We start from the raw sequence: 27,717 nt of genomic DNA, 5'->3' as shown, positions 1-27,717 counted from the left end.
GCTACTTCTTCCAACTGTAATCATAAAACAAATTAACACAGTCTCATCTTATTATGATGGGTAGCTTCACTGTTATTACAGGACTACGGCCACATTCTTAAGTGTTGTAAATAGTCTGACTTTTCTGGATTTCATTCGTTAAAAACCATAAAAAGTCGACTCATTGAGCAGTACAAAAAAACAGTTGATAAGATGACAAATAAGATCAAAAGCAATTCAAGTCACCCCAAGTAGGTTTTGCCAGGCAGCCAGTCTTGCTTCCAATTCTCCTACTTATCAGCCAAGTTCTGGGCCACCAATAATGAAGCTAAGCCAAGCAGGAATTGAAGCCAGGCACCAGAAGTAATGACCATCTGAAAGTAGTTTTCTTGAGTGTGCCTTAAAACTACATTCTAGAACCAAAGACCAAGTTTTTATTCTCTGAATAGAATATTTGTGCCTCCTTTCCCATACATTAATTTGAATACTTCTAAAGCCCCTGTACTTGAAATTCAAGTGTAAAGGTTTATGATTAAGTTTGGCTTGGATTTAAATACCGCATTGGCACTGCTGGTGTCAAACTGTTGGCAAACGTGGCCATAAGTTAGCCCAGCAAAATATGTCCTTCACTTCAATTACTACTTATTCAGTTATCACTATATTCCTTAACAGATTTTCTTTTTAACTTATAAAGTAGTGGATATGTCCTAACCTGTAGAAAATTATAAATTTCTTGAAAAAAGACATAAACCCATTACACAAACATGGAGCAACAGGGACTAAGAAGTACTAAGCAGGGCGCCTGGGTGGCTCAGTTGGTTAAGCGACTGCCTTCGGCTCAGGTCATGATCCTGGAGTCCCGGGATCGAGTCCCGCATCGGGCTCCCTGCTCAGCGGGGAGTCTGCTTCTCCCTCTGACCCTCCCCCCTCTCATGTGCTCTCTGTCTCTCTCATTCTCTCTGTCTCAAATAAATAAATAAAATCTTTAAAAAAAAAAAAAAAGAAGTACTAAGCAATGAAGTACTAAGGTGAATGTAGGCATGTGCCATATGACGAGACACAAGAACAAGGGAGAAGACCACGCTACACTAGGCACCAAAAGACCTGAGGGCCTGTGATTTAATATAAACAACAAATACAGAAAAGGCATGATACATAACAGTAAACTGTACAATGAGATACAGAGAACAAAGTATGAGTTTTTCAGGATCACAGTGTACAGAGCAAGATAGGCGCTATATAAAGAAGATAACCACGGAACATTTTCTCAGAAAAATGCATGATTCTCTGTCTGGGGCAAGAAATGGGTAAGATTAACCTGGAATATCTTGTTGAGCCAAAAAGCAAGGAGGCTATCAAAGGCCAATACAGTTGTACCAAAAGGACACAGGAGCCAGCTTGAAGGGGCTCCCAGTGGCCAAAGATGAGACACTGACATCAGAAGGAATAATGACTGCGATTTATTAAAACCTACTGAATATATAAAAAGTCATGAGCTCAAAATGATATTTAGAAGAGAGAAACAAAATTCACTGGACGCCAATGTAGGTTGCTAATGCATCAATTCATTACTGTGAAAACTGATAATTATTTTCCCTTTATTTATTCTGCTTTTCTGTTATGAAGCATATTTCAAGTTAACCAAACGGCTCTGGTATACAAGAGGAGTTCTGTTAACATCCATTAACATATGCAGAGGTAGTGACATGGTTAGCAAATGATCACTTTGCAACTCCTAATAAAATAATTGGATCCTGGGGCGCCTGGGTGGCTCAGCTGGGAAAGCATCTGCCTTCGGCTCAGGTCATGATCCTGGGACCCTAGGATTGAGCCCCGCATCAGGCTCCCTGTTCAGTGAAGAGCCTGCTTCTCCCTCTCCCTCTGCCTCTCCCCCACCCCCGCTCGTGTGCTCTCTCTCTCTTTAATAAATAAAATCTTTAAAAAAATAATTGGATCCAGGCAATAATCATCAATGGTTTTAGCATCCCACAGAGAAGACTGACAGGAAACCCTATGATGAAAAGCTAAGACCGAGATCACCTAAACCTATTGATCAATCAACTAAAGGTTCAACAAACATTATAAGCCTTCTCATTTAATACTATAGGAAATAGTAACACCAAAAAAGTAACTAAACCTGAGTTTAAGAAGGCTTTGCTCTAACTTCTGGTCTACAATAACTCTAGAGGAACAAATGAAACAAACCCATGCATACTACAGGACAACTGACCAGGTTTTTTGTGTTTTGTTTTTGTTTTTGTTTTTTTACAAGAGAAAGGCATGTAACAAAAAGGGCGGGGGATGACAGACCACCTGTTTCTGGTTAAGAGCGATATAAGGTAACAAAACTACACACAGTGAGTGGGCCAATTTTCGATCTGGATCAAATTAACTGAAAATACAGAAAGAATGTTTTCAGATTTGAGGAAAATGTGAATATGGACTGGGTATTAGATGATATTAAGGAATTGTTGTTAATCATGATAGATGTGATATTATATTGTGGTTACTTAAGAAAACATCCGTCTTTAATTTGGTTTTAAGATACACACAAATACTTAGGAATGAATAACAGCACATATCAAAATTTGATTAAAATATTTCAGCAAAAAGGAGATTATAGATTACTTTTTGAAGTATGGCAGGAAGTTGATAAAACTGGGGGAGAGGTACACATGAGGTCATTGTGCTTTCTACTTTTGAGTAGTGATAGTACATTTGGAAATTTGCAAAAAAGAGTTTTAAAAGGCATATTAAACCAAATAAATACTGAATTAAAAAGAAAAAGTTGAGGGGTGCCTGGGTGGCTCAGTTAAACATCTGCCTTCGGCTCAGGTCAAGATCCTAGGGTCCTAGGATCGAGCCCCACGTCAGGCTCTCTGCTTGGCAGGGAGCCTGCTTCTCCCTCCCCCACTTCCCTGTTTATGCTCTCTTTCTCTCTCTGTCAAATAAAAAAATAAAATTAAAAAAAATAAAAAAATACACAAGGGACAGAAGACTAAGACTGGAATTAAAAAAAAAGAGAGAAAGTTGATAATAAAAGTAGGGTTTCCAGTTTTTACGAGTGGAAAGTTTAAATTAAGGTAAAATAGAGCATGCTTTTATTCAGGATCACTACAAGGAAATACAATAGATACATTGTTTAAAGTCAAACATTTATTACTGAAAGTTCCTGTATTCTATAAAGAGAACATAAGCTAGAATTCAGGAACACAATTTTGGTGGAATTACCCATGCATGTAACTTGGTTGACAGTCGTCTTTTTTGTTTGTTTGTTTAAGTAAGCTCTATGCTCCATGTGGGGCTTAAACTCAGGACCCCGAGATCAAGAGTTGCATGTTCTACCAACTGAGCCAGCCAGGTGCCCCAACTTGGTTGATATTCTTTAAATAGAATATGATGAACTTCCAGGAAGTGACCTAATAATCTTCCAACAAAGAAACGCCAACAAAAAAGGTAGACTGGTACATCAGTTTTGGTTAACATGTTGTGGATAATTCTAAATTAAAAAAAAAACAAACCCTACAATGCTGACAATGCACTTTTTAAGCAGTCCTACTTGTATAATGATGCTGACTACAATTACTGTGATTATTTCAAGCTTAACTATGAGGTCAATAAAGATCACTGGTTAACTTTTTAAAAAGTATTTTAGTGTGAACATCTTATCAAATAGTTTGCAGTAGCTTTGGGGCACCTGCACCCCAATGTTTATAGCATCAATGTTCACAATAGCCAAAATACAGAAAGAACCCAGATGTCCATCAAGAGATGAATGGATAAGTAAGATGTGGTATGGAATATTACTCAGCCATCAAAACGAATGAAATCCTGCCATTTCCTACGATGTGGTTGTAACTAGAGGGTACTATGCTAAGTGAAATAAGTCAGAGAAAGACAAACACCATATGATTTCACTCATATGTGGAATTTAAGAAACAAAACAGATGAACATAGAGGAAGGGAAGGAAAAATAAAATAAGATAAAAACAGAGGGGAGGCAAACCATAAATGACTTTTTTTTTTTTTTAAAGATTTTATTTATTTATTTGAGAGAGAGAGAGCATGAGAGTGGGGAGGGTCAGAGGGAGAAGCAGACTCCCCGCTGAGCAGGGAGCCCGATGCGGGACTCGATCCAGGGACTCCAGGATCATGACCTGAGCCGAAGGCAGTTGCTTAACCAACTGAGCCACCCAGGCGCCCCAAACGACTCTTAACTATAGGGAACAAACAGGGTTGCTGGAGGGGCGGTGGGTGGGGGGATGGAGTAACTGGGTGATGGGCATTAAGGAGGGCACTTGATGGAATGAGCACTGGGTATTACATGCAACCCATGAATCACTAAATTCTACTCCTTAAACTAATACACTATATGTTAACTAAACTAATACACTATATGTTAACTAAATTAAAAAAAATCTAAATATTTGAGCTGTCATGAAAAACTGAGATTTTGAAGCAAACAAAAAAGATTCCTGGAAGTCCTAATACCCTCCTTCTATGTTGTTAAATGTGACCTTAGAATAAGTCCCTAGCATGTCTTTTTTTTTTTTAAAGATTTTATTTATTTATTTGACAGAGAAAGACACAGCTAGAGAGGGAACACAGGCAGGGGGAGTGGGAGAGGGAGAAGCAGATTCCCCACTGAGCAGGGAGCCTGATGCGGGGCTGGATCCCAGGACCCTAGGATCATGACCTGAGCCAAAGGCAGACGCTTAATGACTGAGCCACCCAGGCACCCCTATTATGTCTTAATTAGATTATAGCAACAGCCTCCCAGGTGGTCTCTCTGCTTCCCCCTTAGTAAGACTTACATTTTAAAGGGACCATGACATTCTTCTGCTCTAAAACCTCCAGTAAAATATGACCTATATTTTTATTTTTAATTATTCTAAAAATAACTGAGTTTTTCAGATTTTTATTTTCATTGAAGTATAGTTGACATACAGTATTTTATTAGTTTCAGGTATACAAAATAGTGATTCAACAATTATATACATTATAAAATGCTCACCATAATAAGTGTAGTTACCATCTATCACCTTATGAAGTTATTACAATATTATTGACTATAGTCCCTATGCTGTACTGCTTTTCATCCCTGTGACTTAATTATTTTATAACGGGAAGTTTGTACCTCTTTATCCCCTTAAAAATAACAGACAATTTATTTTATTTTTTTTAAAGATTTTTTTTTTTTTTTGAGAGAGAGAGAGCGAGCGAGTGCAGGAGTAGGGGGAGGGACAGAGGGAGAGGGAGAGCATCTCAAGCAGACTCCCTGCTAAGCATGGAGCCTGACGCAGGGCTCGATCTCACAACCCTTAGACCATGACCTGAGCTGAATGAAATCAAGAGTTGGACGCTCAACTGACTGAGCCACCCAGGTGCCCCCAAAATAACAGATAGTTTAAAGCATTAACAAAGCTATACAAGTTAACAAGGTATTTAGGTGTTTATAGCATATATAATAGTAAAATATATAACAACGATACAGGAATGGGAGGGAAGACTTGAGAATATAATGTTATTAAGTCCTTATATACAACAGGTAAAGTGTTATTCTTAGAAGATGTATTTGAATTATTTAAACATACATACTGTAAAACCTAAGGTGACCGTTAAATAAGTTTTAGAAAAAGTAGTATAAATAATAATAGAGGAGATTAAATGGAATCATAGAAAATGCCCAATTAAACAGAAGAAGAGGTAACAAGAAACAAAGAACAAATGGACTAAAAAGCAGCTAGCAAGATGGTAGATGTTTGTCAAGGCATATCATAATCAAATTCACAAAATACACAAAGAAAGAATCCTGAAAATAGCAAGCAAGGGAAAAAACCCCTTAACCTACAAGGGAAGACAGATCAGGTTCACAGCAGACCTGTCTATAGAAACTTAGCAGGCCAGAAGAGAGTAGCAGGAAATATTCAACATGCTGAATGGTAAAAAAAAAATATGCAGCCAAGAATTCTTTATCCAGCAAGGCTGTCATTCAGAATAGGAGAGATAAAGCTTCCCAAACAAAAACTAAAGGAGTTCATGACCACCAAACCAACCCTGTGATAGATTTTATAGGGGGACTCTTTGAGTGGAGGGAAAAAACCCCAAAGCAACAAAGACTAGGACCAGAGAACAACACCAGAAACATCAACTCTACAGGTAACACAATGACACTAAATTCATATCTTTCCATAATCACTCTGAATGCAAATGGACTAAATGGTCCAATCAAAAGACACAGGGCATCAGAATAGATAGAAAAACAAGATCCATCTATATGCTGCCTACAAGAGACTCACTTTAGACCCAAAGACACCTGCAGATGGAAAGTGAGGAGATGGAGAACCATCTATCATGCTAATGGACGTCAAAAGAAAGCTGGAGTAGCCATACTTATATCAAACTAGATTTTAAAACAAAGATAGTAACAAGATATGAAGAAAGGCATTATACCATAATTAAGGGGTCTAATCAAGAAGATCTAACAATTGTAAATATTTATACCCCCAACTTGAGGGCACCCAAATATATAAATCAATTAATAATAAACATAAACTCCTTGATAATAATACAATAATAGTAGGGGACTTTAATAGCCTACGTACAGCAACGGACAGATCATCTAAGCAGGAAATCAACAAGGAAACAATGGCTTTGAATGACACACTGGACCCGGACTTAACAGACACATTCAGAACATTTCATCCTAAAGCAGCAGAATAAACATTATTTTCGAGTGCACATGGAACATTCTCCTGAATAGATCACCTACTGGGTCACAAATCAGCCCTCAACAAGTACAAAAAGGGGCACCAGTCGGTTAAACATCTGACTCTTGATTTCAGCTCAGGTCATGATCTCAGAGTCATGAGATCGAGCCCCGCATCAGGCTCCACAATGAGCATGGAGCCTGCTTAAGATTCTCTCTCTCCCTCTGTCCCCTCCCCTGCTCATGCGAGCGCGCGCGCTCTCTCTCTCTCAAAAAAAAAAAGTACAAGAAGATCGAGATCATACCATGCATATTTTAAGACCACAATGCTATGAAACTTGAAGTCAATCACAAAAAAAATTTGGAAAAACCTCAAATACATGGAAGTTAAAGAATATCCTACTAAAGAATGAATGGGTTAACCAGAAAATTAAAGAAGAAATTAAAAAAATACATGGAAGCAAATGAAAATGAAAACACAATAGACCAAAACCCTTGGGATGCAGCAAGGCAGTCCTAAGAGGGAAATATATTGTAATACATGCCTACCTCAAGAAACAAGAAAAGTCTCAAATGCACAACCTAACCTTAAACCTAAAGGAGCTAGAAAAGGAATAGCAAATAAAGCCTAAAGCCAGCATTAGAAGGGAAATAATAAAGATTAGAGCAGAAATAAATGATATAGTAACAAAAAAATCAGTAGAGTGGATTAATGAAACCAAGAGCTGGTTATTTGAAAGAATTAATAAAATTGGGCGCCTGGGTGGCTCAGTTGGTTAAGCGACTGCCTTCGGCTCAGGTCATGATCCTGGAGTCCCGGGATCGAGTCCCGCATCAGGCTCCCTGCTTGGCAGGGAGTCTGCTTCTCCCTCTCCCACTCCCCGTTTGTGTTCCCTCTCTCGCTGTGTCTTTCTCTGTCAAATAAATAAATAAAATCTTAAAAAAAAAAAAGAATTAATAAAATTGATAAACCCCTAGCTAAACTTATTAAAAAGAAAACAGAAAGGACCCAAATAGATAAAATCATGAATGAAAGAGGAGAGATCACAAGCAACACCACAGAAATACAAACAATTATAAGAGAATACTATGAAAGATTATGTGCCAATAAACTGGGCAACCTGGAAGAAATGGACAAATTCCTAGAAATTTACAAACTACCAAAACTGAAACAGGAAAACATAGAAAATTTGGACAGACCAAAATCAGCAAAGAAATTGAAGCAGTAATCAAAAATCTCCCAACAAACAAGAGTCCTGGGCCAGATGGCGTCCCAGGAGAATTCTGCCAGATATTTAAAGAAGAGCTAATACCTATTCTTCTCAAACTGTTCCAAAAAATAGAAATGGAAGGAAAACTTCCAAACTTACTCTATGAAGCCAGATTACCTTGATTCCAAAACCAAAGACCCCATTAAAAACGAGAATTACAGGCCAATATCCCTGATGAACATGGATGTGAGAATTTTCAATAAAATACTAGATTTGCTAGTACATTAAAAGAATCATTCACCATGATCAAGTGGGATTTATTCCAGGTCTGCAGGGTGGTTCAACATTCACAAATCAATCAACATGATACACAAAATTAATAAAAGAAAGGATAAGAACCGTATGATCCTGTCAGTAGATGCAGAAAAAGCATTTGACAAAATACACCATCCTTTCTTGATAAAGTCCCTCAACAAAGTAGGGATAGATGGAACATACCTCAAAATCATAAAGGTCATATACGAAAGACCCACAGCTAACATCATCCTCAATAGGGAAAAACTAAGAGTCTCCCCTGCATCAGGAACAAGACAAGGATGTTCACTCTACCATTACTATTTAACATAGTACTGGAAGTCTTAGCCTCAGCAATCAGACAACAAAAAGAAATGAGAGGCATCCAAATCGGCAAGGAAGAAGTCAAACTTTGACTATTTGCAGATGACATGATACTCTATAAAAAACCCAAAAGATTCCACCAGGAAATTGCTAGAACTAATACATGAATTTAGAAAAGCTGAAGGATAGAAAAATCAGTGTGCAAAAATCTGTTGCATTTCTTTTTTATTTATTTATATGTTTATTTAAATTCAATTAACATAGAATGTATTTGGTTTCAGAGGTAGAGGTCAATTTTAACTCTTACAGTTAGACCTATTATCCATTTTGAATTAATTATTTGTGTATGTATGAAGGGTCTAAATCCACCTTTTTACATTTGGCTATCCAAATGACCTAGTACCATTTGTAGAAAAGACAATCCTTCCCTCACTGAATTGCCTTAACAGCCTTGTAAAAAATCAATTTACCATAAATAAAAAGATTTCTGAACACTCAATTCTGTTCCATTGATCAATATGTCTATCCTTATGTCAATACCACACTCTCTTAATTACTGTAGCTTTATAGTACATTTTAAAATTGGAAGGTATAAGTCCCCCAATTTTGTCTTTCAAGATTGTTTTTACTATGCTGGGAACCAGGCTTGCATGCCTGGACCAACTCCCACCTGTTCATGGTGTAGAATTATTTTTATATATTAAAATATTTGGCAATATTCTGTTAAAAAAAAGAAATCTGTTGCATTTCTATACACCAATAATGAAGCAGCAGAAAAAGAAATCAAGGAATTGATCCCATTTGCTATTGCATCAAAAACAATTAAGATACCTGGGAATAGACCTGACTAAAAGCAAAAGATCTGTACTCTGAAAACTATAAACACTTACGAAGGAAACTGAAGAAGATATAAAGAAATGGAAAAGCGTTCCATGCTCATGGACTAGAAGAACAAACATTGTTAAAATGTCTGTACTACCCAAAGCAATCTACACATTTAATGCATTCCCTATCAAAATCCCACCAGCATTTTTCACAGAGCTAGAACAAACATTCCTAAAATTTGTATAGAACCACAAAAGCCCCAAATAGCCAAAGCGATTCTGAAAAAGAAAAACAAAACTGGAGGCATCACAATTCCGGATTTCAAGCTATATCACAAAGCTGTAGTCATCACGACAGTAAGACACTGGCACAAAAACAGACACATGAATCAATGGAGCAGAACAGAGAACCCAGAAATGGGCCCATAACTATACGGTCAACTAATCTTTGACAAAGTAGGAAAGAACATCCAATGGAAAAAAGACAGTCTGTTCAACAAATGGTGCTGGGAAAACTGGACAGCAACATGCAAAAGAATGAAACTGGACCACTTTCTTACACCATACACAAAAATAAATTCAAAACAGATGAAAGACCTAAATGTAAGACAGGAAACCATCAAAATCCTAGAGGAAAACACAGGTAGAAACCTCTTTGACCTTGGCCATAGCAACTTCTTACTAGACATGTTACCAGAGGCACGGGAAACAAAAGCAAAAATGAACTATTGGGACTTCAAGATAAAAAGCTTCTGCACAGTGAAGGAAACAATCAACAAACTAAATGGCAGCCTGTGGAATGGGAGAAGATATCTGCAAACAACATATCTGATAAAGGGTTGGTAACCAAAATCTATAAAGAACTTCTCAAACTCAACACCCAAAAACCAAATAGTCCAGTTAAGAAATGGGCAGAAGACATGAATAGACACTTCTCCAAAGAAGACATCCAGATGGCTAATAGACACATGAAAAGAAGCTCAACATCACTAATCATCAGGGAAATACAAATGAAAACCATGATGAGATACCACCTCACACGAGAAACAACAGGTACTAGTGGGGATGCAGAGAAAGGGGAACCCTCTGGCACTGCTGGGAATGCAAACTGGTGCAGCCACTCTGGAAAACAGTATGGAGGTTCCTTAAAATGTTAAGAATAGAATTACCCTATGATCCAGCATTTGCACTACTAGGTATTTACCCAAAGGATACAAAAATACAGATTTGAAGGGATACATACACTCTGATGTTTATAGTAGCATTATCAATAATAGCCAAACTATGGAGAGAGCCCAAATGTCCAACGACTGATGAATGGATAAAGAAGATGTGGTATATGTATACAATGGAATATTACTCAGCCATCAAAAATGAAATCTTGCCATGTGCAATGATGTGGACGGAGCTAGAGTGTATTTTGCTAAGTGAAGTAAGTCAGTCAGAGAAAGACAAATACCATATGATCTCACTCATGTGGAGTTTAAGAAAGAAAACAGATGAATAGGGGTGCCTGGGTGGCTCATTCGTTAAGCGTCTGCCTTCGGCTCAGGTCATGATCCCAGGGTCCTGGGATTGAGCCCCACATCAGGCGCCCTGCTCAGCAGGAAGCCTGCTTCTCCCTCTCCCACTCCCCCTGCTTGTGTTACCTCTCTCGCTGTGTCCCTTTCTGTCAAATAAATAAAATCTTAAAAAAAAAAAAAGAAAACAGATGAACATACAGGAAGGGGGGAAAAAGGAGAGAGGGAAACAAACCATAAAAGACTCTTAACAATAGAGAAAAACTGAGGGCTGACGGAGAGAGGTGGGTGGGGGATGAGCTAGATGGGTGATGGGGTATTAAAGAGGGCACTTGTTGTGATGAGCACTGGGTATTGCATATAAGTGATGAATCATTGATTTCTACCCCAGAAACCAATATTGCACTGTATGTTAACTAAAATTTAAATTAAAAAAAGATGGCAGATGTTGGTCCAAGTATATCCATCTCTTTTAATGTGAATGGTCTAAACACAACTGTTAAAAGACAGAGATTGTCAGACTGAATTGAAAAGGAAGAACCAAGTATATGCTATCTACGAAAACTCACTTTAAAATTAAAATTTTTTTTAATGGAGAGTTTTTTAAATTAAAAAAACTGTGTGTGTGTGTGTGTGTGTGTGTGTACGCGCAAGACAGAGAGAGAGGAGGAGGAGTAGGAGTAGAGGGAGACAGAGAGAATCTTAAGCAGGCTCTACACCGAGCATGGAGCCTGACGTGGGGATCGATATCATGACCCTCAGATCACAACCTGAGCTGAAATCAAGACTTAGAGGCTTAACCGGCTGAGCCACCCAAGCACCCCTAAAAACCACTTTAGATATACAGACATCAATAAATTAAAAGAACGGGGATAAGGATATATGATGAGACACTAAAGAACCAAATGAAAGCTGGAGTAGCTATATTTTAGACAAAGTAGATTTCAGAACAAGGAAGATTATCAGAGACCAAGAGGGACATTACATAATGAAAAAGGATTCTCTAAGAAGACGTAACAATCCTAAATGTGTATGCATCTAACAACAGAGTTTGACAGTTTACAAGACAAAATCTAATAGGATCTGACAAGAGAAACAGACAAATCCAGTTAACGTTGGAAACTTCAACACTCTTCTTTCATTAATTCACAGAAGTAGGCAGAAAATCAGTAAAGACATAGGTGAACTGACTAGCACTATGAATCAAATTGACCTAGGGGACATTTACAGAATATTCCACCAAACAACAAAAACAAAAAAACAGATTATACATTCTTCTTGCATGCAAATAAAATATTCACCAACATGGGCTATATCTAATTAAAGAAAATAGAAATCATACAATGTGTGTTTTGGGGCCATAACAGCTTTAATTTAGAAATAACAGAAATACATCTGGACAATGTCCAAATGTTTGGAAATTAAACAGTATACATCTAAATCAATGAATCAAGTAAAAAATCTCAAGGGAAACTAAAAAATATTCTGAACGACATCAGGGGTCAACACACATTTTCTGTAAAGGGCCAGATAGGAAATATTTTAGGCTTTGTGGGCCATATGGTGTCTATCACAACTAATCAACTATGCTGTTGTAGTACAAACAGCAAAACATGATAGATAAAAGATCCAATAAAACTTCACTTATAAAACATACAGTGAACCATATTTTGCCAAAGCCTGAATTAAATAAAAATACATGTCAAAATATGTAGGATGCAGTTAAAGCAGTGCTTAAAGGAAAATTTTTAACATTGAATACATATACAGTTGATCCTCATTATTCACAGATTTCTTATCTGCAAATGTGCCAACTTGGTAAAATTTATCTGTAACCCCAAAATGAGTACGTGGTCTTTTCATGGTCATTCACAGAGAAACACAGAACAGCAAAAATTTGAGTTGCCTGACATACACATTCCTAGGTGAAGTTGAACAAAGTGATCCTCTGCCTTCTTGTTTCAGCCCTCATACTGTAAACAAGCATCCTTTTCAGTTTTAGTGCCACATTTTCCACATTTTGTGGGTTTTGTTAGTGGTTTTGCTGTTTAAAATGGCCCCCCAAACATAGTGCAAAAATGCTGTCTAATGTTCCTAAGTTTAGGAAGGCTGTGATATACCTTTCAGAGAAAATACCTGTTAGATAAGCTTCATTTAGGCAAGAATTATAGTGCTGTTGGCTCTGAGTTCAATGTTAATGAATCAATAATATATACTGAATAAGATGTCTTTAAACAGAAACAAACAGGCATGCCTGGGTGGTTCAGTCGGTTAAGCATCCGACTCTTGGTTTTGGCTCAGGTCATAGACCCGAATCAGGCTCTGTGCTCAGTGCGGAGTCAACCTGAGATACCTTCCCCTTCTCTTTCCCTTCCCCTCTGCTCCTCCCGTCCCCCCAACCCCCGCAGCTCGTGCGTGTGGGCTCTCTCTAAAATAAGTAAATAAATAAAATCTTTAAAAAAAAAAGAAAATAAATAAACAGAAACAAACATACAAAAGATTATGTATGGATTGACTGACAAAAATGTTATGACCAGAGACTTGCAGGAACTTAACCCCATATTTCTCCTAGGAGCAGGAGCTCAGTACTCATTAATTCAGTGTTCACAGTGACTTTACAGAATATAACTACTGTAAATGATGAAAAGCAACTGTATTAGAAAAGAAGAAATACCTAAAATCAGTAACCTAATCTTAAATCTAAAGAAACTAGAGAAAGAAAAGCAAATCAAACGTAAAACAAGTAAAGGAAGGAATAATAATTAGTTCAGCAGAAAATAATAAAATTGAAAAGAGAAAAACAATAGAGAAAATCAATGAAACAAAGAGGTGCTTCTTTGAAATTATCAATAAAACAATAAACCTTTATCCAAGCTGATAGGAGAGGGAGAGGACTCAAATTACCAATAGCAGGAATATTAGTGGGACATCACTACTGATCCCACAGATGTTAGTAGGAATAAAGAAATACTATAAACAACTCTATGTCCATAAATTTGGTAACTTAAATGAAATGAAACCATTTCCTAAAAGACAAAAACTATCAAAATTCGGGGCGCCTGGGTGGCTCAGTCGTTAAGTGTCTGCCTTCGGCTCAGGTCATGATCCCAGGGTTCTGGGATCGAGCCCCGCGTTGGGCTCCCTGCTCAGCGGGAAGCCTGCTTCTCCCTCTCCCACTCCCCCTGCTTGTGTTCCCTCTCTTACTGTATCTCTCTCTGTCAAATAAATAAATAAAATCTTAAAAAAAAAACTATCAAAATTCATTCAAAAAGAAAGCCCTAAGTGCCCTGTAAGTAAATAATTTAATAAGTAAATTAAACATACAGCTAAAAATCTCCCCAAATCTCCAGGCCCAGATGGTTTCATTGGTGAATTCTACCACACATTTAAAGAAGAAATGATACCCATTCTCTAAAATTTATTCAAGATCATAGAAGAGAAAGGATACATCCCAACTCATTTTATGAGGCCAGCATTACCCTAATATCAAAGCCAGACAAAGATATGATGAGAAAACTATAGACCAATGTCCCTCATGAACAAAGATGCAAAAATCTTCAATAGAATATTGGCAAATTGAATTTGGCAACATATTAAAGAGGTAATATATTATGATCAAGGGGTTCATCTCAGGAATACAAGGCTGGTTCAACATTCAAAATTAACAAGTCATTCACCAGATTAAAAAAACATATTATCTCAATAAATTCAGAAAAAAACATTCAACAAAATTCAGCACCCATGCATAATAAAAACTCAACTAGGGACAGAATGAAACTTCCTTAGCCTGATAAAAGGTATATATGAGAATCCTATAACCAACATCATTCTTTACAGTGAGACTGAACACTTTATGGTGAGATTGAATTCTGAAATCAGTAACAGTGCAATAATGTCCTCTCCTCACTATGCTCTACAACACGATAGTGGAAATCCTATCCAGCATAACAATGCCAAAAAAAAAAAAAAAAGAAAGAAAGAAATAAAAGTCATGTCAAAATGACAGAGGAACCAACCTAAAAGAATTTTCAATGGCTAAAACTGGAACAATTTGATAGTACTGGATTATAACCCAAAGAATAAAATGCATATTCATGAGTCTCTACTGATAGAAATGATTGAGTAAGTAAACAGGGGAGAAGGGCAAAATATTTCTTAACAGAAGAATTCCAAATAATGTGAACAGATACTACCCTCTCCAGGAGGTGTAGCTTAATTCTCCTTGCCTTGAGTGTAAGCTGGTCTTAGTGACTCAACTTCCAAAGAACGAAGTATGAGAAGGAAAAAGCAGGAACTTTATAGTGTTTGGGAAACCTGGCAGATAACACCTGAACCAAGCCACTAAGGTCAATGCCCCAGTGATAAATCATGTTGATATCCTGTACCCCCGGATGTGATGTGATGAGGGGGGGCATTTCACCTCTTCCCCCAAAACCTCAATCTAATCAGAGAAACCCAAATTGAGGTACATTCTACAAAACAACTTATCAGTACTGTGAAAGTATTTCAAGGTCATGAAAAACAAGGAAAGACTAAGAAAGTATCACAGATTAGAGGAGACTAAAGAGACATGACAACTGAATGCAATGTGGGATTTTAAATTGAATTCTGGAACAGGAAAAGGACATAACTGGAAAAACGTAAAATCTGAATAAAGACTATAGTTTAAGTTAATAGTATTTTACCAGTGTAAATTTCTTAGTTTTGATAAATGTATCATATACTAACATTAGGGGATGCTGGATAAAGGGTATATGGAGGTTCTCTGTACTACCTTTGCAATTCTTCTGTAAAACTAAAACTAAAATTATTCCAATAATAATATAAAATTATTCCAATATAAAACGTTTATTTAAAAAAAACAACTGAGGGGCACCTGGCTGGCTCAGTCGATACAGCATGTAACTCTTGATGTTGGGGTCATGAGTTCAAGCCCCATGTTGGGCCTAGAGCTTAAAAAAAACATGGGGCACCTGGGTGGCTCAGTCGGTTAGGCATCCAACTCTTGGTTTTGGCTCAGGTAATGATCTCATGGGTCATGAGATGGAACCCTGCATTGGGCACTGCACTCAGCGGGGAGTTTGCTTGAGATTTTCTCCCTCTGTCCCTCCTCCCACTGGCATGTGCACACTCTCTCTTCTAAAATGAATAAATAAATCTTTAAAAAACACAACTGAATGGGAGAACATATTTGTAAATCTTATATCCGGTAAGGGGTTAATATTCAAAATATATAAAGAACTCATATAACTCAACAGGAAAAAAAAGCACCAAACAATCTGATTAAAAAATGGGCAAAGGGGGTGTCTGGGTGGCTCAGTCAGTTAAGTGTCTGACTCTTGATCTTGGCTCAGGTCTTGATCTCATGGTCGTGAGTTTGAGCCCCGTGTTGGGCTCCATGGAGCCCACTTAAGATAAATGGGTAGAAGATATGAACAGACATTTTTCCAAAGAAGACATACAGATAGACAACAGGTATATGAAAAGGTACTCAACATCACTAATCATCAGGGAAATGAAAATCAAAACCATGATGAGATTGATCATCTCACACCTGTTAGAATGGCTATCATCAGGGGCGCCTGGGTGGCTCAGTCGGTTAAGCGTCTGCCTTCGGCTCAGGTCATGATCCCAGGGTCCTGGGATCTAGCCCCACATCGGGCTCCCTGCTCAGCAGGAAGCCTGCTTCTCCCTCTCCCATTCCCCCTGCTTGTGTTCCTGCTCTGTGTCTCTCTCTGTCAAATAAATAAATAAAATCTTTAAAAAAAAAAAAAAAAGAATGGCTATCATCAAAAAGATAAGAAACAACAAATGTTGGCGAGGATGTGGAAAAAAGGGAAACCTTGTGCATTCTGGGTAGGAATGTAAATTGGTGCGTCCAGTATGGAAAACAGTATGGAAGTTCCTCAAGAAATTAAAAATAGAACTAAAGTATGATCCAGCAATTCCACTTCTGGGTATCTATCTGAAGAAAATGAAAACACTAACCTGAAAAGATCTATGTACTCTCATGATCACTGCAGCATTATTTACAGTAGCCAAGATATGGAAACAACCATTGATGTCCATGAATGGATAATGAAAATGTGGCATATTTACACACACAGACAATGGAATATTACTCAACCATAAAAAGGAAACTTTTCCATTTGCAACAACATGGATGGACCTTGAAGGCATAATGCTAGGTGAAATAAGTCACAGAAAGATAAATTCCATATGATCTCATTTATATGTGGAATCTGAAAAAACAAAAACAAAAAACCCTAAACTTATAGGTAACAGAAACTTATAGGTAACTTATAGAGAACCTAAACTTTTAAGTACCTTATAGAGAACAGAGTGGTAGTTGCCAGAGAGGGTAGGGTGAGGGGTGGGCAAAATGAGTGAAGGGGGTCAAAAGGTACAAGCTTCCACTTATAAAACACATAAGTCATGGGGATATAATGCACAGCATGGTAACTATAGTTAATAATACTGTAGCACATATTTGAAAGTTGCTAAGAGAGTAGACTGTAAAAGTCCTTATCATAAGAAAAAGAATTTTGTAACTACATATGGTGACAGATGTTAACTAGATTTATTGTGCTGATAATTTCACAATACGCATAAATACTAAATCATTGTTATACATCTGAAACTAATACGTATATGTGAACTATACTTCAAAAAAATATCTAGTAGCTTCTCATCTCAGACTAGAAGCCAAAGTCTCTACAATGGCCTACAAGGCCCTCTATCATTGGACTCTTCCGCCATCTCTCAGACTTTATGTATGTTTATTGAATGAATGAATGACCCTCTAAGACAAAGGAACCCAAGTCTGATTAATCATCAGAACCATCTGTGGAACTTTTTAAAAAGCAGATTCCATCAAAAACTAATGATGTAATGTATGGTGATTAACATAACATTAAAAAAAAACACATCAGAAAAAAAAAAAAAGCAGATTCCGGGGGTGCCTGGGTGGCTCAGTCGGTTAAATGTCTGCCTTTGGCTCAGGTCATGATCCCAGGGTCCTGGGATCGAGCCCCACATCGGGCTCCCTGCTCAGCAGGGAGTCTGCTTATCCCTCTCCCTCTGCCTGATGCTCCCTCTGCTTGTGCGCTCTCTCTCTCTCTCTCTCTCTCTCTCTCTAATAAATAAATAAATAAAATCTTTTAAAAAATAAAAAAAATAAAAAGCAGATTCCAAGGGTATACCTCAGAAATTTTTTAATCAGTCTTTCTGGGGTGGGAGGTGGAAATTTATATTTTTAAAAGCACCCTAGATGGTTCTGAGGATTAGTCAGGTTTAGAAGATTCTCAAGATGGAAAACACAATGAATTCTCTCACTAAGCAGACCAAAAGCTTTATCAATTCAAAGTAAATAACTGTGACTGCTTTAACCGAAGAGGAAAATTTAGAGAGTCTGAGGTGCAAAGTATTTGAATAAAAGTGAATTTTCAAAAGAAAAAGTTCACCCTTGGCTCAGAACAGTGGTTTGAAACTGGGAGCAATTTTGCCCCCCAAGGGGCGTTTGGTAATATCTAGAAACATTTTTGGTTGCCACAACTGGGGGTGTTTGCTACTGGCATCTGGGGGCTAAAAGCTAGGGATGCTGCTAAACATCCTATAATGCACAGGACAGCCCCCCACCCCGCCACAATTATCTGTCCTAAAATCTCAATAGTGCTGAGGTTGAGAAACCCTCCTTAGAATGACTGATGGCGGGCGCCTGGGTGGCTCAGTTGGTTAGGCAACTGCCTTCAGCTCAGGTCATGATCCTGGAGTCCCTGGATTGAGTCCCGTATCGGGCTCCCTGCTCAGCAGGGAGCCTGCTTCTCCCTCTGACCCTCCCCCCTCTCATGTGCTCTCTCTCTCTCTTTCAGTCTCTCTCTCTCAAATGAATAAATAAAATCTTAAAAAAAAAAAATGACTGATGGCCATTTTTAGATAAGGATCCAACCGACCCAAGTCCTGCTAGAATATTTCCTGTGATAGCCTGCTCACTATTCCATATCAGTCAATGCAATATTGAGCAGCTAAAAAATTTTCCCCTATTTTTTATTTTGAAAAAAAAGAAAAATTTCAGACATAGAAAAGTCGAAAGACTAACATAAACATCCATCTGCCCTTCACCCACACCTATCAAATGTTAACATTTGATCCCATTTGCTTTATCCCACACTACATACGCTTTTTGTTTTTGTTTTGCTGAGCCATTTGAAAGTAGCTGACATCATGACACTTCAGCATGAATTTCCTACATAACCACAATACCATTATCATACCTAAGGATACTAACAGTAATTCCATAACATCATCTCCAAACTTCCCAAATTTTCCCCCCAAATATCTTACAGCTTTACAGTTCACTGCATCCCAATCCAATGAAGGTTCATTCATTGTACTTAGTTGTTATGTTTCTTTTAATCCACAATAGTCCCCCATCATTTATGTTTGTTTTCCAGGACACTGTCTGAAGAGTCCTAGCCAGCTGTCTCGTGGAATGTCTTCTTTTTTGGATCTGAGTCATCATTTCCTCATAGTGTCATTCAACATGCCCCTAAAATTTCCTTTCTTTCTGATAAGCTAGAAGTGAAGTCTTAGCTTGATTAGATTCAAATTAAGTATTTTGGGGAAGAACTCTTCATAGGTGATGTTGTGTATTTCTTACTGTGTCGCATCAGGAGGAACACAATGTCAGGCTGCCCTGCCTTCAGTGATGCTAAGTTTGATGAGAATGATCACCAAATCTCTGCTGTAAAGGTACATTTCCCCTTTGAATGAGAATGTACAAATATCCTAGCAACCTTCTTAGCAACTTTTACCCCAGTAGTTTTAGCTCCACTGATAATCTTTATCTGAATTAATTATTACCCTGGGGATTGGAAGATGGTGATTTCCAAAGTCTATCATTCCTTCTGCATTTATTAGCTCACAGTATTCTATAAAGAGCAAAGAGCTTTCCTTTATTTCTTCCTCCCCCCCTTTTTATTATCACTATGGATGCATGGATTTCTATTGTTAAATCAATTCCCTTCATTATTCTTTGTGATGCCTAAATTATCCCAAATTTGGCCAGTAGAAACGGATTTAAGCCTGCTCTTATGACCTTTTGGCATGACCTCCTTAGTCTTTGAGTACTTCCTATGGATATCTCTGGTTTTAAAAAGTTAATTATATGATGTTTATTTGCTGAAATTCCTGTAACATCTGCCCATTGGTTTTAGTTCTACTTTTTAAAATTTTTTTTTAAATTTTATTTATTTGATAAAGATTGAGAGAGAGAGAGAGACAGAGACAGAGACAGAGAGAGCGCGCGCCCAAGTAGGCAGAGTGGCAGGCTGAGGGAGAAACAGGCTCCCCGCTGAGCAGGACCCTGGGATCATGACCTGAGCCGAAGGCAGACGCTTAACCGACTGAGCCACCCAGGCGCCCCTACTTTTTTTTAGTTCTACTTTTACTTCCTCCATGTGGAATGTTGTATTACTTAAACACAGATATTCTATTTGGGGTTGGAGCATTTCTATGAAACCACTCCACTAACACTGCATGAGCACATAAATCATTAATTTAGACCTACTTGTATACTTACTTCATCCCTAATCTCACACATTAGGATGTCCATTATACTTATTACTTGACTCAATTTCTGAAACCTGTTGGGAGTTTAAAGGCTTGTTTTCAAGGTTCCACCAGAATGCTCCCATGTCAAAACAGCTACATCAAAGGAGCCACTATAAAACACTGATGAAAGAAATTGAAGACAAAACAAACAAATGGAAAGATAGTCCATGCTCATGGATTGGAAGAACCAATATTGTTAAAATGTCCATACTACTCAAAGCAACCTACAGATTTAATGTAATCCCTATCAAAATACTAACAACATTTTTCACAGAACTAGAACAAATAATCTTAAAATTTGTATGAAACCACAAAAGATCCTGAGTAGACAAAGCAATCTTGAAAAAGAATAAAGCTGGAGGTATCTCAATCTCCGATTTGAAAGCTATAGCTAATCAAAACAGTATGTTACTGGCACAAAAAGAGACACATAGATCAATGAAACAGAATACAGTCCAGAAATAAACCCACACTTAAATAGTCCACTAATCTATGACAAAGAAAGCAAGAATATACAATGGGGAAAAGACAGTCCCTTCAACTGGTGTTGGGAAAACTGGTCAGCTATATGAGAAAGAATGAAACTGGACCACTTTCTTACACCATACACAAAAATAAATTCAAAATGGATGAAAGATCTAAATGTGAGACCTGAAACCATAAAACTAGTAGAAGACACAGGCTATAATTTCTTTGACATTGGCCACAGAAACATTTTTCTAGGCATGTTTCCTCAGGCAAGAAAAAAACAAAAGCAACAAAGAAAAAGGCAACCTACTGAATGGGAGAAGATACTGCAAATGAATATCTGATAAGGGGTTAATATCCAAAATATATAAAGCTCTTATGCAACTCAAGAGCAAAAAACCAAATAATCCAATTAAAAATAGGCAGAGGACCTGAACATTTTCCCAAAGAAGACATACAGATGGCCAACAGACACATGAAAAGATGCTCAACATCACTCATCATCAGGGAAATGCAAATTAAAAAACCATAATGAGATATCATTTTATACCTGTCAGAATGGCTAACATCGAAAATATAAGAAATAACAAAGTGCTGGTTAGGATGTGGAGAAAAAGGAACCCTCATGCACTGTTGATGGGAAAGCAAATTGTTGCAGCCACTGTCAAAGACCGTATGGAGGTTCCTCAGAATGTTAAAAGTACAACTACCCTACAATCCAGTAATTGCAGTACTGGATATTTACCTGAAAAATACAAAACACTAATTCAAAGGGATACATGCACTTGTATGTTTACAGCAGCATTATTTACAATAGGCAATTTATAGAAGCAGTCCAAGTGTCCATCAATAGATGAATAAATAAGATGTGGTGTGTGCATGTGTGCATGTGTGTGTGTGTATAAAATGGAATATTATTCAGCCATTGAAAAGAATGAAATCTTGCCATTTACAACAACATGGATGGAGTTAAAGAATATAATGCTAAGGGAAATAAGTCAGAGAAAGACAAATACCATAGTGAAATCACTAATTTGAAAAGATACATGCACCCTATGTGCACTGCAACATTATTTACAATAGCCAAGTTATGGAAGCAAGCCATGTCCATCCATAGATGAATGGATAAAGAAGGTGTGGTATATATATAAAATGGAATATGACTCAGCCATAAAAAAGAACGAAATCTTACCATTTGCAACATGGATGAAACTAGAGGGTATAATATTAAGTGAAGTAAGTCAGCCAGAGAGAGACAACTACCATATGATTTCACTCATATGTGGCATTTAAGAAACAAAACAAAGAAAAAAAAGACAAAAAGCCAGACTCTTAAATACAGAAAACTGGTGGTTGCCAGAGGGGAGGTGGGTGGGGAGAGGGGATGAAATAGATAAGAGACTAAGAGTACACTTATCTTGATGAGCACTGAGAAATGTACAGAATTGTTGAATCATTATACTGTATACCTGAAACTAATATAACACTGTATGTTAATTATACTTCAATTAAAAAAAAGGAGCCAATCATAATTTCCAATATATATTCTAGAGTAGATTCACACACTGGGTTAGAACAAATCCTTCATACTGCTACAATAACCACAAAGGTATATGAAATACTGTATTAATGGCTGAGTCATACCCAGCATTAGTTATTAAAATGATCCCAACAATCCTCCAACATTTTCTTTTTTTTTTAAGATTTATATATTTATTTTAGAGAGAAAGAGCATGGGGGAGCAGAGGGAGAGGGAGAGAATCTCAAGCAGACTCCCTGCTGAGCACGGAGCTAGACGCAGGGCTCAATCTCACAACCCTGAGATCATGACCTAAGCCAAAATCAAGAGTCCGACACTTAACCACCTGAGCCACCCAGGCGCCCCTCCTCCAACATTTTCATACAGGTTTTGCAGTTATTATAATTTACACATAAAAAGCATGTAAATGCAGATGTACCATCTTTTTAGGGTATACTCAATCAGCATTGCATATTACTATACATATTTGCTCAGGCCAGTAAAGAAAAGCCTGATGAGCCTTGAGCAAACAATGTCCCTGCTCTGACAGATAAACAGAACTCTGTCCTCTAGAATCAGTATGCCTTCAAATACATACAGACAGACATAACCCTTCCGGAGGGCATATGAATTCCAGTTTCTCTGTTTGCAGACGTATTTCCAGTATCTGAAATTTGTTGGTGGCATTTGCCCACTGGGGAAAACAATTCTAGTTATGCATGAGAAGTTAATCAATCACATTAAATACATAAAATAGTATACCATTTTATTTGTATTTCTTATTTCCTTTCCAGTATGGTCAAAGCCCACTGAAGGCAGAAAGAATCCTTATGAAGTGCTTTGTAACTCTGGGCAGGGAGAATGAAACAGTCACTCACTGTAGTACAATAATATAACAACAATAAAATAATAATTAAAATAACAAAATATATAATAATAGAGTATGACTTTCAAGTACTAAGATGACAAAAGAGGAAAGAAAACCTAATGCCTAGTTAGTTACATAGGAATTTTTGAATGATGTAAAATTTTGACATTTTTGAACAGTAACAGAAAAACGATAAAACAAACAAGAAGGAGAAGGCAATGTAAGAGAAATGCTAAAGGCAAGAGCAGATCTAATCACATGTCAAGTGGATAAGCACACAAGTACACCAATCATCCAGAACGTACCTTTGTTCAGAAGAGGAAGGAAGTCAGGTGCTTTTTCCCCAAAAACCCTTTGAGCATCCTCGGCTTTCATTGACACTTCCTTTGTCTGAACTAGGAAAAAGCCTTTACCGACCATCTGTGGAAAATAAAATTTCATTTAGAGTTTAAAATGAACTTCTGAGATTAAAACAATATTTTTCTATTCTAGTATTTTTCTGTACAAAATGCAACACAGCATGCTGATTTTTGTTTGAATCATCACTCTAATTCAAGGCGTTTGCTCTAACAAGTTTTCACGTACACAAGATTTTTCCAGATGGGTAGTCTGCAGTGCCTAATTTGTTTGTCCAATGAGAAGAGAATGGTCAAGTAGGTAAACTAGGGTACATTCATCGCATGATGAAATAGCATAGTTCATTAAACATAACAAATAATAAAATGGGGAAAAGCTTATGTAATAATTTTGAAAAGCATGATACAAATATATACAGTATAGCACAATGGTGATAGACCACATTTATGGAGCCCTACTGTGTGCCAGGCAGTTTTATGCGCTTTACATGTATAGCACATTTAACCCTCTCATGAGGTAGGTACTATTATTACCCTCATTTTACAGGTGAGAAAATGAAGGCACAGAGTGGTAAAGAAACTTACTCAAGGTCACATAACTATCAAGTAACAGAACTGTGATTCGAACCTAGTTAATCGGATGATAGATGAAATAAATGAAAGATTATTCCTAAAAAGACTATTCAAGATATAGTATGTTATGGATGATTTTTTTTGTTATGGATGATTTTTAAACATTTCTACTCTTTATTTCTACAATTCTGTACAATAAGTACACATTAATTTTTAGAATAATGATGAAAGTAGTTTTTAAAAATGCAAAGTATTCAACCACTTTAATTTTTTTTAGCAAAGCCTATTGGATTTTTAAGTATAAAAGTAACATACATATATGCTCAACACAGAACACCTGAAAAATGAAAAAAATAGAAACAAATATGAACCAAGGTGCCACCACTCAAAGGTGCCACTGCCATTTGGGTATACTTCCTTTTACCCTCCCAGTTTTCTTTTTCTCCTATTACAGAAATGACACATGTTCATTGTAAAATCCATATAACCACAAAAAGAAAAGAAAATCCTAATCTTAATCCAATTCCTAAGAATAACCACAACTGTTAACATTTTAGTATATATAACTTTCCACACTTAGATCTCTAAAAAAAATTCAGATACTTATATAATATTCTACAAATTTTCACTTACTTGACTGTGAATATTTCCCAGCTATTCCACTATAAAATTACTTTTAATGGCTGATAGTATTTCATCCAATCAGCTACATCATCCCATACCATTCCATCAAATTGGATTCAAACTCAAATCCTTTTTCAGAACCCTCAATGCTGCCTCAGAAAAAAGAAACATACATAAAAAAGTAGCAGAAAATTGCGTGGACATCCACTGCCAGGTGATGACTGCAAAGTTACTTAAAATATCAGAAATAATCCTACATCTGTTTCTAATTTTCTAGACGGCTCACTATCTCTCATTTTATAGTCAGACACATAAACTGACAAGATGATTAATTCAAAATACTGTTACCTAAAAACAAATAATGAATTACAAAACTTGATCTATTTTGATATCTCACTGCAGATATCTGGAGACTCTTTTTTCATGGAAATTCTTCTACTTATAAAGACTTGAAAATAGTGGTAACTACCCAACTTAAATTATGCATTACTTCCAAACAATTCAAACTACTTTTACTCTAATTTATCCTGTGCATATCTGTGATGTACCTAAGAGGAAGCAAGAAATCTGATTTTTAGGAGAGAAAATTGAGGCCCAGTAACTTCTCTTGATTCCCTTTGGAATGTGCTTTCTGCTTTATTCAGCTTTTCTGGACTTCCTATCTCAAAAAACTATTATGATACATTTAATTTATAAAAACAATGTGAAACAAAATTCTGTGATACTCCTAGGGTTTAACAAAACCAGAGTTAGCAATCACAGTTCCAGTCGAAGCTGTCTTAAGGTATTCAGGTTATGATATGAGAAAGACTCAAGTTTTGTGGGGTTTTTGTTTTGTTTTGTTTTTCATCTCAGAATTAGGTAGCTCCTACACATATTTTCCTGGGAACTTGAGCTTCATTTTTTTTTTTTTTGAAAAAATATGTAATCTCTCCCTTAATATGTAAGTCAGTAATCTTTTAGCATGTTTTGATACCCTCTTCACATGTACTTGGCATTTTCTTCTTTTTGTTCTTTTGTCATTCCTTAATTCTGTGCTTTCAGAATTAGGTAGGATAACTCCAACCACAAAGTCCCAGGGTTTTTCCTTCTAGGCTGAAGGGTAGTATCTGCCTTGACTCCCCACACTTTCAGTCACATTCCTGCTCCACCAGGCACTCGTCAACGTTCCTTTACCACTGGGGCAGCAGATTAGCATCATGCTTAAGGGTTCAGACTGTGCTTTAAAGCCAATTCCTACCAAAAAAGGAGTTTAACCTGAATAATTACATCGTCTGAAAACTGTATGTAGATTTCTTTCTAAGTCTGGATTTAAATCATGGCTCTGCTGTTTACCAGCTGAGTGACCTTTTGCAAGTTACTTGCTCTCTCTGTGGCTCATTTTCCTTATCTGTAAAAAGGGGACTAAATGGCACCTATTTCATAGGTTATTCTAAATTAAGTGAGTTACTTCATTTAAATTCCTTATAACAATGCCTGGTATACAGTAAACACTATATAAGTGTTAGCTATTATTACTGCTGTTGTTGCATTTTTGTTTTAAAATATCTTGTACTCCAGAAGGATATCTAAAGAACATCATTCTTCCTGGTCACATGTTGCTTTCAAGTGCACACAACGCTGCCATTTCACACATCAGATACCCAAAATTAAAAGGTTAAGAACATCTGATGACTCATGAAGAAAGACTGTTTGTTTTGATGGGATTTTTTCCCTTTAAACATGCTATCTATTCTTTATGTCCACTTCTCAGTTCTTACCAAAAAAGGAGTTTAACCTGAATAATTACATCATCTGAAAACTGTATGTAGATTTTTTTCTAAGTCCCCATGAAGTATAATGAAAATGCTGACCTCTCAGATGTTGGATTAGCATGTGATTAGATTGCTCAAAGGCCAGAAGTACTTTTTCTATATCTTACCAGATTCATAGCATGTTTTCAGCAGATTGGCATGAACAAAAAATAAAAATACCACAGTCTTAAAATTATACTTTGGTTTCTGTTGTTTTGAAAACTAGACTTCAGATATACTTTGTAGGTTTCAGACATGGGTTTTCTACATTGTAGGATGTATAGCTACAGAGAGGTGGTCATTTTTAGTGTTTTTCCCCCCTATAATCTTCCTTTCGACAGAACAGTTTCAATTTTTAGGGATGCCTGGGTGGCTCAGTCATTAAGCATCTGCCTTTGGCTTAGGTCATGATCCCAGAATCCTGGGATCAAGCCCCGCATCAGGCTCCCTGCTCGGCAGGGAGCCTGCTTCTCCCTCTCCCGCTCCCCCTGCTTGTGTTCCCTCTCTCGCCGTCTCTCTCTGTCAAAAAATAAATTAAAATCTTTTTAAAAAAAAAAAAAGAACAGTTACAATTTTTTTAAAAATCCATTCAAAAGGAGACTTGAGTTTTCCATTCACTTCTTCATTTCCGGAAGTTTGATTTTTAAATTTGACCACTCCTGCAGAACATCTGATTAATGGGTGACCAATACATCCCACTGCTGCCTCCCTACTGGAGCACCCACCAACATAGGAACTGCTGCTTCTGGAGCCCCTAATCTCTACGTCCCCAGTTATTTTTCAAGTGGAAGCTGCTTCCGCTAGAAGGACTCTTCTTTAATCCCAAACTCACCGAGTCCCTGCTCCTGAGCCCACCACCTCTGCTATCCCAGCTCCCACCTCATTCTTACACACCAACCTCCCCTTCCCATAGCAACAGGGCAAAGGAGAATAATGTGGAGGTGGTTTTCACAGTCGCCCCAGTGGCCAAAAGTTGTACTCCTAAATGTTTTTGCCACCCCTTCCAACCAATTAAAACTCCAAAAAAATATTCCCAACTAAGT

At 37.2% G+C, this 27,717-nt stretch overlaps 1 protein-coding gene across 1 annotated transcript in view; it reads right to left on the bottom strand.

The window, feature by feature from the left end:
- The window catches only part of RP2 (RP2 activator of ARL3 GTPase), a 54,471-nt gene that overhangs the window by 4,625 nt on the left and 22,129 nt on the right, over positions 1-27,717 (bottom strand). The window contains exon 3 of the mRNA XM_035003683.1: positions 23,634-23,748. Within this exon, the coding sequence (XP_034859574.1) occupies positions 23,634-23,748 (115 nt within the window). The remainder of the gene's footprint in view (positions 1-23,633; positions 23,749-27,717) is intronic.

This window comes from Mirounga leonina, unplaced genomic scaffold, assembly GCF_011800145.1.
Source record: "Mirounga leonina isolate KUSES-001 unplaced genomic scaffold, KU_Mleo_1.0 Mir_101609, whole genome shotgun sequence".
Taxonomy (NCBI): Eukaryota; Metazoa; Chordata; class Mammalia; order Carnivora; family Phocidae; genus Mirounga; species Mirounga leonina.
This window is presented reverse-complemented; position numbering and strand designations above follow the sequence as displayed.